The sequence below is a fragment of the Cherax quadricarinatus genome, chromosome 11, assembly GCF_038502225.1.
Source record: "Cherax quadricarinatus isolate ZL_2023a chromosome 11, ASM3850222v1, whole genome shotgun sequence".
In the NCBI taxonomy this organism is placed as follows: domain Eukaryota; kingdom Metazoa; phylum Arthropoda; class Malacostraca; order Decapoda; family Parastacidae; genus Cherax; species Cherax quadricarinatus.
The window spans coordinates 5,781,795-5,794,294 of record NC_091302.1 but is presented as its reverse complement, the minus strand read 5'-3'; the positions used below and the strand labels follow the sequence as shown (position 1 = coordinate 5,794,294).

The following is a 12,500-nucleotide window of genomic DNA, read 5'->3' as shown; positions in this document are numbered from 1 at the left end:
GCTGGAAGACTTTCAGTAGTGTCAGCCTGAGCTGGGAGACTTCAGTTGTGTCATCCTGAGCTGGGAGACTTCAGTAGTGTCAGCCTGAGCTGGAAGACTTCAGTAGTGTCAGCCTGAGCTGGGAGACTTCAGTAGTGTCAGCCCGAGCTGGAAGACTTGTCAGTAGTGTCAGCCTGAGCTGAGAGACTTCAGTAGTGTCAGCCTGAGCTGGGAGACTTCTAGTGTCAGCCTGAGCTGGGAGACGTCAGTAGTGTCAGCCTGAGCTGGGAGACTTCAGTAGTGTCAGCCTGACCTGGGAGACGTCAGTAGTGTCAGCCTGAGCTGGAGGCTTCAGTAGTGTCAGCCTGAGCTGAGAGACGTCAGTAGTGTCAGCCTGAGCTGGGAGACTTTCAGTAGTGTCAGCCTGAGCTGGGAGACTTCAGTAGTGTCAGCCTGAGCTGGGAAGATGTTTCAGTAGTGTCAGCCTGAGCTGAGAGACTTCAGTAGTGTCAGCCTGAGCTGGGAGACTTTCAGTAGTGTCAGCCTGAGCTGGGAGACTTCAGTAGTGTCAGCCTGAGCTGGGAGACGTTCAGTAGTGTCAGAGCTTTAGTAGTGTCAGCCTGAGCTGGGAGACTTCAGTAGTGTCAGCCTGAGCTGGAAGACTTCAGTAGTGTCAGCCTGAGCTGGGAGACTTCAGTAGTGTCAGCCTGAGCTGGAGACGTCAGTAGTGTCAGCCTGAGTTGGGAGGCGTCAGTAGTGTCAGCTTGAGCTGGTAGACGTCAGTAGTGTCAGCCTGAGCTGGGAGACGCCAGTAGTGTCAGCCTGAGCTGGGAGACGTCATTAGTGTCAGCCTGAGCTGGGAGGCGTCAGTAGTGTCAGCGTGAGCTGGGAGACTTCAGTAGTGTCAGCCTAAGCTGGAAGATTTTAGTAGTGTCAGCATGAGCTGAGAGACTTCAGTAGTGTCAGCCTGAGCTGGGAGACGCCAGTAGTGTCAGCCTGAGCTGAGAGACTTCAGTAGTGTCAGCCTGAGCTGTAAGACTTCAGTAGTCAGCCTGCTCAGTAGTGTCCTGAGCTGCCTGAGCTGTAAGACTTCAGTAGTGTCAGCCTGAGCTGAGAGACTTCAGTAGTGTCAGCCTGAGCTGAGAGACTTCAGTAGTGTCAGCCTGAGCTGGAAGACATTAGTAGTATCAGCCTGAACTGAGAGACTTCAGTAGTGTCAGCCTGAGCTGGAAGATTTTAGTAGTGTCAGCCTGAGCTGATAGACTTCGGTAGTGTCAGCCTGAGCTGGAAGACTTTAGTAATGTCAGCCTTAACTGAGAGACTTCAGTAGTGTCAGCCTGAGCTGGAAGATTTTAGTAGTGTCAGCCTGAGCTGAGAGACTTCAGTAGTGTCAGCCTGAGCTGGAAGACTTTAGTAGTGTCAGCCTGAACTGAGAGACTTCAGTAGTGTCAGCCTGAGCTGTAAGACTTTAGCAGTGTCAGCCTGAGCTGGGAGACTTCAGTAGTGTCAGCCTTAGCTGGGAGACTTCAGTAGTGTCAGCCTGAGCTGGAAGACTTTAGCAGTGTCAGCCTGAGCTGGGAGACTTCAGTAGTGTCAGCCTGAGCTTAGAGACATCAGTAGTGTCAGCCTGAGCTGAGAGACTTCAGTAGTGTCAGCCTGAGCTGGGAGACTTCAGTAGTGTCAGCCTGAGCTGAGAGACTTCAGTAGTGTCAGTCTGAGCTGAGAGACTTCAGTAGTGTCAGCCTGAGCTGAGAGACTTCAGTAGTGTCAGCCTGAGCTGAGAGACTTCAGTAGTGTCAGCCTGAGCTGAGAGACTTCAGTAGTGTCAGCCTGAGCTGAGAGACTTCAGTAGTGTCAGCCTGAGCTGAGAGACTTCAGTAGTGTCAGTCTGAGCTGAGAGACTTCAGTAGTGTCAGCCTGAGCTGAGAGACTTCAGTAGTGTCAGCCTGAGCTGAGAGACTTCAGTAGTGTCAGCCTGAGCTGGGAGACTTCAGTAGTGTCAGCCTGAGCTGAGAGACTTCAGTAGTGTCAGTCTGAGCTGAGAGACTTCAGTAGTGTCAGCCTGAGCTGGGAGACTTCAGTAGTGTCAGCCTTAGCTGGGAGACTTCAGTAGTGTCAGCCTGAGCTGGAAGACTTTAGCAGTGTCAGCCTGAGCTGGGAGACTTCAGTAGTGTCAGCCTGAACTGGGAGACTTCAGTAGTGTCAGCCTGAGCTTAGAGACATCAGTAGTGTCAGCCTGAGCTGAGAGACTTCAGTAGTGTCAGCCTGAGCTGGGAGACTTCAGTAGTGTCAGCCTGAGCTGAGAGACTTCAGTAGTGTCAGCCTGAGCTGAGAGACTTCAGTAGTGTCAGCCTGAGCTGAGAGACTTCAGTAGTGTCAGCCTGAGCTGAGAGACTTCAGTAGTGTCAGCCTGAGCTGAGAGACTTCAGTAGTGTCAGTCTGAGCTGAGAGACTTCAGTAGTGTCAGCCTGAGCTGAGAGTGTCTCACCTCACATCGTCCCAGAGGTTATCGTCATGAACGAAGAAATAAGCAAAATAAAGACAGTAAAACCGAATTGCTTCCCCAGTGTTCCAAATTTTTCATTTTGTAAAACTGGCGAAATTGCAGTCAGCTGTATCAGTGTTGATGATCTCGACTGATGTAGCCCCCCCCCGCTGCCCCCCCGCTGCCACCCCCCCCGCTGCCACCCCCCCCGCTGCCACCCCCCCGCTGCCACCCCCCCCGCTGCCACCCCCCCCGCTGCCACCCCCCCCCCCGCTGCCACCCCCCCCGCTGCCACCCCCCCCCCGCTGCCACCCTCCCGCTGCCCCCCCCCCCGCTGCCACCACCCCCCGCTGCCCCCCCCCCGCTGCCACCCCCCCCGCTGCCCCCCCCCCCCGCTGCCACCCCCCCCCGCTGCCACCCCCCCCCCGCTGCCACCCCCCTCATGATCACCACACTTGTTATCCTGTTATCTCTCCTCCATCTCAAACGTTATCAACTACACATTATTACCTAGTTATCATAATTATTCACTTATTTTTATCCTGCTGTGTGTTTCTTAATAGTTCTTAGAAGTCATTTAACTTGTCTATAACCAACTTTATATATATATATATATATATATATATATATATATATATATATATATATATATATATATATATATATATATATATATATATATATATATATATATATATATATTTATATATATATATATATATATGCAATAAGATCACAGTAAACAGGTGATATCAGAATATGCAAAACAACCACTCTGAAAGAATAGAGAAATTCCTAGCGCTTTCGTGACTACTCACATTATCAAGGATAATGTGATTGATAATGTGAGTAGTCACGAAAGCGCTTGGAATTTCTCTATTCTTTCAGAGTGGTTGTTTTGCATATATATATATATATATATATATATATATATATATATATATATATATATATATATATATATATATATATATATATATATATATATATATATATATATATATATTATAAATATTATATATTTATAGACTGACAATATGCACTTTATCACCTCCAGGTGATAGCTCCTGGGCCGTGAGGGTTAACAGTACAGGTTTGTTGAGGTTATGGCTGGAGTTTGTCTTCTTGTTACGGCCTCTTAGACATAGCCACTGTGCTCCTGGGTTCAGACCTGACCCGCCAGGCTCTCTGTTTCGCCCATTACTACCTTTCTTCCGCTTTTTTTATCTGTAATATTCTAAGGGAAAACTTGGGAAAGGCGAGACGGATCATGTTCCTAATGTTTTCCAATATATAGATTTTTTTTTTTAGACTTTTAGATTTATATTCTATTTATAGATGTACTTTTCTGTTTATAGATTTTGTTTTCCAATTTATAGATTTATTTTTTTGTTTATAGATTTTTTCCCGATTTACAGATTAATATTTCCGTTCTAAGGATTTACTTTTCCGATTTATAGATTTGTTTCCGATTTATAGATTTATTTTTATTCAGATTTAAGGATTTATTTTTTTCAATTTATAAAATGAATTTTTCTCGATTTATAGATTTATTTTCCCGATTTGCAGATTTATTTCTCTTCCTATAACCATTATGATTTAAATCTCACTTTTTTTTGCAATAAAAATCTGTGAATGTTCAACTTTATTCTAAATAATTTTTTTTAATTATTCAGATTTATTCGTCACTTTTCAAAAAGCTTTAAACTAGTAGATGCTTTTAATAAAGTACTGTAGACGTTTCCCTTCAGACGTTTCGCCCAGTGAGACCCATGGATACTCACGAGCCTTTATCAAGACATGGCTTTATTGGGTAAAAGGTCACAGATACTAGTAAGGTGACATTTTATTGAGGCAACGTTTCGCTCTCCAGGAGCTTTGACATGGCTCCTGGAGAGCGAAATGTTGCCACAGTAAAATATTACTTTAGCTGCATCTGTGTCCTCTCACCTGACGTTTTGTTGGTGATTCTTCCATTATCCCTAAGACACGGTTTCGCTCACTTCTGAGTGAAACGTAGCGTAATAAAGACACGGTAGAAGCTTCTTAAACGATGAGGCTTTCATTATGTTTCTGGACACATCTCGCCCTAGAAAACACATTGACAGATGCAGAAAGTTAAGCCTCTATTGCTCAACGTATCGCTCACCTCTGAGCGAAACGTTGCTTAACAAAGTCTTATTCTGCCATGTCCTTGTATTAAGACAACTTGTCGATGTTTTGCCCTCCAACTAACAAAGCACTTTGTTAACTAACTAGAAGAGTGAAACAACTGTGGCAGAGCAACGTATTTCTCTCGTGCGACATTTCGCACCTGAATATCTCTAGTTTGAGTAATGATGAAAGTATAACACAAATGGTTAAAATAAAATACATGCATGCACCTTTCGAACATTTTTATTCAGTGAGACGTTTCTCCCACCAATGTTCTCCCGGTCCAAGGATGGAAAAAATGGGCGAGACGTCTTATTCTATAAAAAAGTCCTGGGGTTTATTAAGCAACGCTGAGGGCGAGACATCGACAATAGTTGAGTCGTTCAGCTACGTGTGTCTCACTGACATGACTCATGTTATGTGTGTCTCACTGACATGACTCATGTTATGTGTGTCCCACTGACATGACTCATGTTATGTGTGTCTCACTGACATGACTCATGTGTGTCCCACTGACATGACTCACGTAAAGTGTCCCACTGACATGACTCATGTTACGTGTGTCCCACTGACATGACTCATGTTATGTGTCCCACTGACATGACTCATGTGTGTCTCACTGACATGACTCATGTTATGTGTGTCCCACCGACATGGCTCATGTTATGTGTGTCCCACTGACATGACTCATGTTATGTGTCCCACTGACATGACTCATGTGTGTCTCACTGACATGACTCATGTTATGTGTGTCCCACCGACATGGCTCATGTTATGTGTGTCCCACTGACATGACTCATGTTATGTGTGTCCCACTGACATGACTCATGTGTGTCTCACTGACATGACTCATGTTATGTGTGTCCCACCGACATGGCTCATGTTATGTGTGTCCCACCGACATGACTCATGTTATGTGTGTCCCACTGACATGACTCATGTTATGTGTGTCTCACTGACATGACTCATGTGTGTCCCACTGACATGACTCATGTAAAGTGTCCCACTGACATGACTCATGTTACGTGTGTCCCACTGACATGACTCATGTTATGTGTGTCCCACTGACATGACTCATGTGTGTCTCACTGACATGACTCATGTTATGTGTGTCCCACCGACATGGCTCATGTTATGTGTGTCCCACTGACATGACTCATGTTATGTGTGTCCCACTGACATGACTTATGTTATGTGTGTTTCACTGACATAACTCATGTTATGTGTGTCCCACTGACATGAATCATGTCAGTGTGTCTCACTGACATGACTCATGTTATGTGTGTCTCACTGACATGACTCATGTTATGTGTGTCCCACTGACATGACTTATGTGTGTTTCACTGACATAACTCATGTTATGTGTGTCCCACTGACATGACTCATGTCAGTGTGTCTCACTGACATGACTCATGTTATGTGTGTCTCACTGACATGACTCATGTTATGTGTGTCCCACTGACATGACTCATGTTATGTGTGTCCCACTGACATGACTCATGTTATGTGTGTCCCACTGACATGACTCATGTTATGTGTGTCCCACTGACATGACTCATGTTATGTGTGTCCCACTGACATGACTCATGTTATGCGTGTCCCACTGACATGACTCATGTTATGTGTCCCACTGACATGACTCATGTTATGTGTGTACCTCTGACATGACTCATGTTATATGTGTCCCACTGACATGGCTCATGTTATGTGTGTCCCACTGACATGACTCATGTTATGTGTGTTCCACTGACATGGCTCATGTTACGTGTGTCCCACTGACATGACTCATGTGTGTCCCACTGACATGGCTCATTTTACGTGTGTCCCACTGACATGACTCATGTGTGTCCCACTGACATGACTCATGTGTGTCCCACTGGCATGACTCATGTGTTTCCCACTGACATGACTCAGGTGTGTGTCCCAATGACATGACTCATGCTACGTGTGTCCCACTGACATGACTCATGTGTGTCCCACTGACATGACTCATGTGTGTCCCACTGACATGACTCATGTGTGTTCCACTGACATGATTCATGTGTGTCACACTGACATGACTTATGTGTTTCCCACTCACATGACTCATGTGTGTCCCACTGACATGACTCGTGTGTGTGTCCCACTGACATGACTCATGTGTGTCCCACTGATGTGACTCATGTTATGTGTGTCCTACTGACATGAGTCATATGTGTCCCACTGACGTGTCTCATGTTATGTGTGTCCCACTGACATGACTCATGTGTGTCCCACTGACATGACACATGTGTGTCCCACTGACGTGACTCATGTTATGTGTGTCCCATTGACATGACTCATGTTATGTGTGTCCCACTGACATGACTCTTTTTATGTGTGTCCCACTGACATGACTCATGTTATGTGTGTCCCACTGACGTGACTCATGTTATGTGTGTCCCACTGACATGACTCATGTGTGTCCCACTGACGTGACTCATGTTATGTGTGTCCCACTGACATGACTCATGTTCCGTGTGTCCCACTGACATGACTCATGTTTTGTGTGTCCCACTGACATGACTCATGTTACGTGTGTCCCACTGACATGACTCATGTTACGTGTCTCACTGACATGAATTATGTGTGTCCCACTGACATGACTCATGTTACGTGTGTCCCACTGACATGACTCATGTTATGTGTGTCCCACTGACATGACTCATGTTATGTGTGTCCCACTGACATGACTCATGTTACGTGTGTCCCACTGATATGACTCATGTTACGTGTGTCCCATTGGCATGACTCATGTTACGTGTGTCCCACTGACATGACTCATGTTACGTGTAGCCCACTAATATGACTCATGTTATGTGTGTCCCACTGACATGACTCATGTTACGTGTGTCCCACTGACATGACTCATGTTATGTGTGTCCCAATGACATGATTCATGTTATGTGTGTCCCACTGACATGACTCATTTTAAGTCTGTCCCACTGACATGACTCATGTTATGTCTGTCCCACTGACATGACTCATGTTATGTGTGTTCCACTGACATGACTCATGTTATGTGTGTCCCACTGACGTGACTCATGTTATGTGTGTCCCACTGACATGACTCATGTTACGTGTGTCCCACTGACATGACTCATGTTTTGTGTATCCCACTGACATGACTCATGTTACGTGTGCCCTCTGACATGACTCATGTTATGTGTGTTCCACTGACATGACTCATGTTATGTGTGTCCCACTGACTTGACTCATGTTATGTGTGTCCCACTGACATGACTCATGTTACGTGTGTCCCACTGACATGACTCATGTTTTGTGTGTCTCACTGACATGACTCATGTTACGTGTGTCCCACTGAAATGACTCATGTTACGTGCCTCACTGACATGACTTATGTGTGTCCCACTGATATGACTCATGTTACGTGTGTCCCACTGACATGACTCATGCTATGTGTGTCCCACTGACATGACTCATGTTATGTGTGTCCCACTGATATGACTCATGTTACGTGTGTCCCACTGATATGACTCATGTTACGTGTGTCCCATTGACATGACTCATGTTACGTGTGTCCCACTGACATGACTCATGTTACGTGTGTCCCACTGATATGACTCATGTTATGTGTGTCCCACTGACATGACTCATGTTACGTGTGTCCCACTGACACGACTCATGTTTTGTGTCCCACTGACATGACTCATGTTATGTGTCCCACTGACATGACTCATGTTACGTGTGTCCCACTGATATTGCTCACGTTATATGTGGCCCACTGACATGATTCATGTTATGTGTATCCCACTGACATGACTCATTTTATGTCTGTCCCACTGACATGACTTATGTTATGTCTGTCCCACTGACATGACTCATGTTATGTGTGTCCCACTGACATGACTCATGTTAAGTGTGTCCCACTGACATGACTCATGTTATGTGCATCCCAGTGACATAACTCATGTTATGTGTGTCCCACTGATGTGACTCATGTTACGTGTGTCCCACTGACATGACTTATGTTACGTGTGTCCCACTGACGTGACTCATGTTATGTGTGTCCCACTGACATGACTCATGTTACGTGTGTCCCACTGACATGACTCATGTTTTGTGTGTCCCACTGACATGACTCATGTTACGTGTGTCCCACTGAAATGACTCATGTTACGTGCCTCACTGACATGACTTATGTGTGTCCCACTGATATGACTCATGTTACGTGTGTCCCACTGACATGACTCATGCTATGTGTGTCCCACTGACATGACTCATGTTATGTGTGTCCCACTGATATGACTCATGTTACGTGTGTCCCACTGATATGACTCATGTTCCGTGTGTCCCATTGACATGACTCATGTTACGTGTGTCCCACTGACATAACTCATGTTACGTGTGTCCCACTGATATGACTCATGTTATGTGTGTCCCACTGACATGAGTCATGTTATGTGTGTCATACTGACATGACTCATTTTATGTCTGTCCCACTGACATGACTCATGTTATGTCTGTCCCACTGACGTGACTCATGTTATGTGTGTCCCGCTGACATGACTCATGTTAAGTGTGTTTCACTGACATGACTCATGTTATGTGTATCCCATTGACATAACTCATGTTATTTGTGTCCCACTGACGTGACTTATGTTACGTGTGTCCCACTGACATGACTTATGTTACGTGTGTCCCACTGACATGACTCATGTTATGTGTGTCCCACTGACGTGACTCATGTTAAGTGTGTCCCACTGACATGAATCATGTGTGTCCCACTGACGTGACTCATGTTATGTGTGTCCCTCTGACATGACTCATGTTACGTGTGTCCCTCTGACATAACTCATGTGACGCGTGTCCCACTGACATGTCTCATGTTATGTGTGTCCCACTGACATGACTCATGTTACGTGCGTCCCACTGACATGACTCATGTTACGTGTCTCATTGACATGGCTTATGTTACGTGTGTCCCACTGACATGACTCATGTTACGTGTGTCCCACTGACATGACTCATGTTACGTGTGTCCCACTAACGTGACTCATATTACGTGTGCCCCACTGACATGACTCATGTTACGTGTGTCCCACTAACGTGACTCATATTACGTGTGCCCCACTGACATGACTCATGTTACGTGGTCGACATGACGCACTTCGAGACCCAACAAACTCATATTTACAACAAAATCACTTACAACTCACCACACTGCTTAATTTATATTCGAAAAATTTTAGGATATATTTCACCTATTTTTATTTACAATTAATGTCTTGTAAATACCTAGTTTTTTTTAGTCATAAATGTAAATTAAACTTGGCTTGTTATGTTACTATTATTTGTATACGTAAACACACACATCTGCTTACATGAACACTCACACACATGCCTGTGTACATATTCACACACACACACACACACACACACACACATATAGTGTAACACAGACTCTCTGTGCCTCCCACAGTTGTTTCTGTGGCTCCTGACGAAGATGCTCTGGCTGAGGAGAGGGAGAAAGTGAGGAGAGAATATGACATGAAGATGAGGAAGATGAAGGAGGAAATGGAGACAGAACAGCAGAACAACGCCCTCCTCCAGGCGAACATGGAGAACCTCAGGAAGCAGTACGAGAACCAGATCAACGAGATTAAAATGAAGGAGGTGAGTCAGGTTCTTGTAGAACCCTCTGATAGCAGATCAACGAGGTTCATCACCAAGGTGGTGGGTGAGGTTCTTGTAGAACCCTCGGGTAACAGATCAACGAGGTTTACCACCAAGGTGGTGGGTGAGGTTCTTGTAGAACCCTCGGGTAGCAGATCAACGAGGTTCATAATCAAGGTGGTTGTTGAGGTTCTTGTAGAACCCTCGGGTAGCAGATCAACGAGGTTTATCATCAAGGAGGTGGGTGAAGTTCTTGTAGAACCCTCGGGTAACAGATCAACGAGGTTTATCATCAAGGTGGTGGGTTAGGTTCTTGTAGAACCCTCAGGTAGCAGATCAACGAGGTTTATCACCAAGGTGGTGGATGAGGTTCTTGTAGAACCCTCGGGTAGCAGATCAACGAGGTTTATCACCAAGGTGGTGGATGAGGTTCTTGCAGAACCCTCGGGTAGCAGATCAACGAGGTTTATCAGCAAGGTGGTGGGTGATGTTCTTGTAGAACCCTCGGGTAGCAGATCAACGAGGTTTATCACCAAGGTGGTGGATGAGGTTCTTGTAGAACCCTCGGGTAGCAGATCAACGAGGTTTATCACCAAGGTGGTGGGTGAGGTTCTTGTAGAACCCTCGGGTAGCAGATCAATGAGGTTTATCATCAAGGTGGTGGGTGAGGTTCTTGTAGAACCCTCGGGTAACAGATCAACGAGGTTCATCATCAAGGTGGTGGGTGAGGTTCTTGTAGAACCCTCGGGTAACAGATCAACGAGGTTTATCATCAAGGAGGTGGGTGAAGTTCTTGTAGAACCCTCGGGTAACAGATCAACGAGGTTTATCATCAAGGTGGTGGGTTAGGTTCTTGTAGAACCCTCGGGTAGCAGATCAACGAGGTTCATCATGAAGGTGGTGGGTGAGGTTCTTGTAGAACCCTCGGGTAGCAGATCAACGAGGTTCATCACCAAGGTGGTGGGTGAGGTTCTTGTAGAACCCTCGGGTAGCAGATCAACGAGGTTCATCACCAAGGTGGTGGGTGAGGTTCTTGTAGAACCCTCGGGTAACAGATCAACGAGGTTCATCATCAAGGTGGTGGGAACAGTGTTCTAGTGTTCAAGGTTATGGTAGAACACAGTTATAGCAGTCTTATTATCTACAATGTTTCGCTCACGTGGAAGTTTTTACAAGTCACCTGCGAGCGAAACGTGCCTATGAAGAATTACTGTTATTAATATGTGTTTTGTCAGAAATGTCAGCGTGTTTGTTTCCAGAACTGTGTACATGTATGTGTGTATGTATGTATGTATGTATGTATATATGTATGTATGTATATATGTATGTACGTATGCATGTACGAATGTATGTACGAATGTATGTACGTATGTATGTATGTATGTATGTACGTATGTACGTATGTATGTATGTATGTATGTACGTATGTACGTATGTACGTATGTATGTATGTATGTATGTACGTATGTACGTATGTATGTATGTATGTACGTATGTACGTATGTATGTATGTATGTATGTATGATGTATGTGTTGCGAATAAGAAATGTTTTAAAGAACTTCAGAATGTGGCCTGTTACCATTTATTTCTTATGCATCAAGATTTTTGGATCCGAGTTATTTAAAGGTTTTTTAGAGTCTAGGGGAAATAATTTCAACTGGGAAACTCCATAGAATAATATTCAAATTTATTAAAGTATTTAAATACAATACTTTATCTTCTCTTTGTAGTTAATTTAACTTAATACTTTGTACAATAAATTTACCATATACATTTAGTTCAAAATCATGGAAATGTCATATTAGTAAGGAAGTTTAATTATTCTTCTTCTATCTAAGTCCTCATTAATATTTACGTCTCTTTCTTAACAAGACTGTAAACTCAAAATACAAAAGGTACAAGATTTAACAAGACCTTTGAATCTGGCCGTATAGTATCTCTATGTATTACTGAACTGACCAAGAATATAAATATCAAAAGAGTCTTTCAAAGTAATGAGGAACAAAGTGAGTCAGCTCTTGAGTCCAATTCTCAAAACCATTCAACTGTAAGAGCCAATATACGATCAGTTGTCAGGGCTAGAGCAGAGAGCAGACTGACTACTTGCCAGTCTGTTGACGTGTCGTCAGGTTGGATCAGCTGACCCACGTCAGCCAGCCGGACATAAACAATTGAACAATTCACCGGATGGTTCCGAGACTTAAACTCTATATACACAAGAAATCC

General features: G+C 44.5%; 1 protein-coding gene across 1 annotated transcript in view; it reads left to right on the top strand.

The window, feature by feature from the left end:
* The window catches only part of LOC128687496 (osmotic avoidance abnormal protein 3-like), a 238,803-nt gene that overhangs the window by 143,894 nt on the left and 82,409 nt on the right, over window positions 1-12,500 (top strand). Inside the window, exon 10 of the mRNA XM_070083939.1 lies at window positions 10,080-10,273. Within this exon, the coding sequence (XP_069940040.1) occupies window positions 10,080-10,273 (194 nt within the window). The remainder of the gene's footprint in view (window positions 1-10,079; window positions 10,274-12,500) is intronic.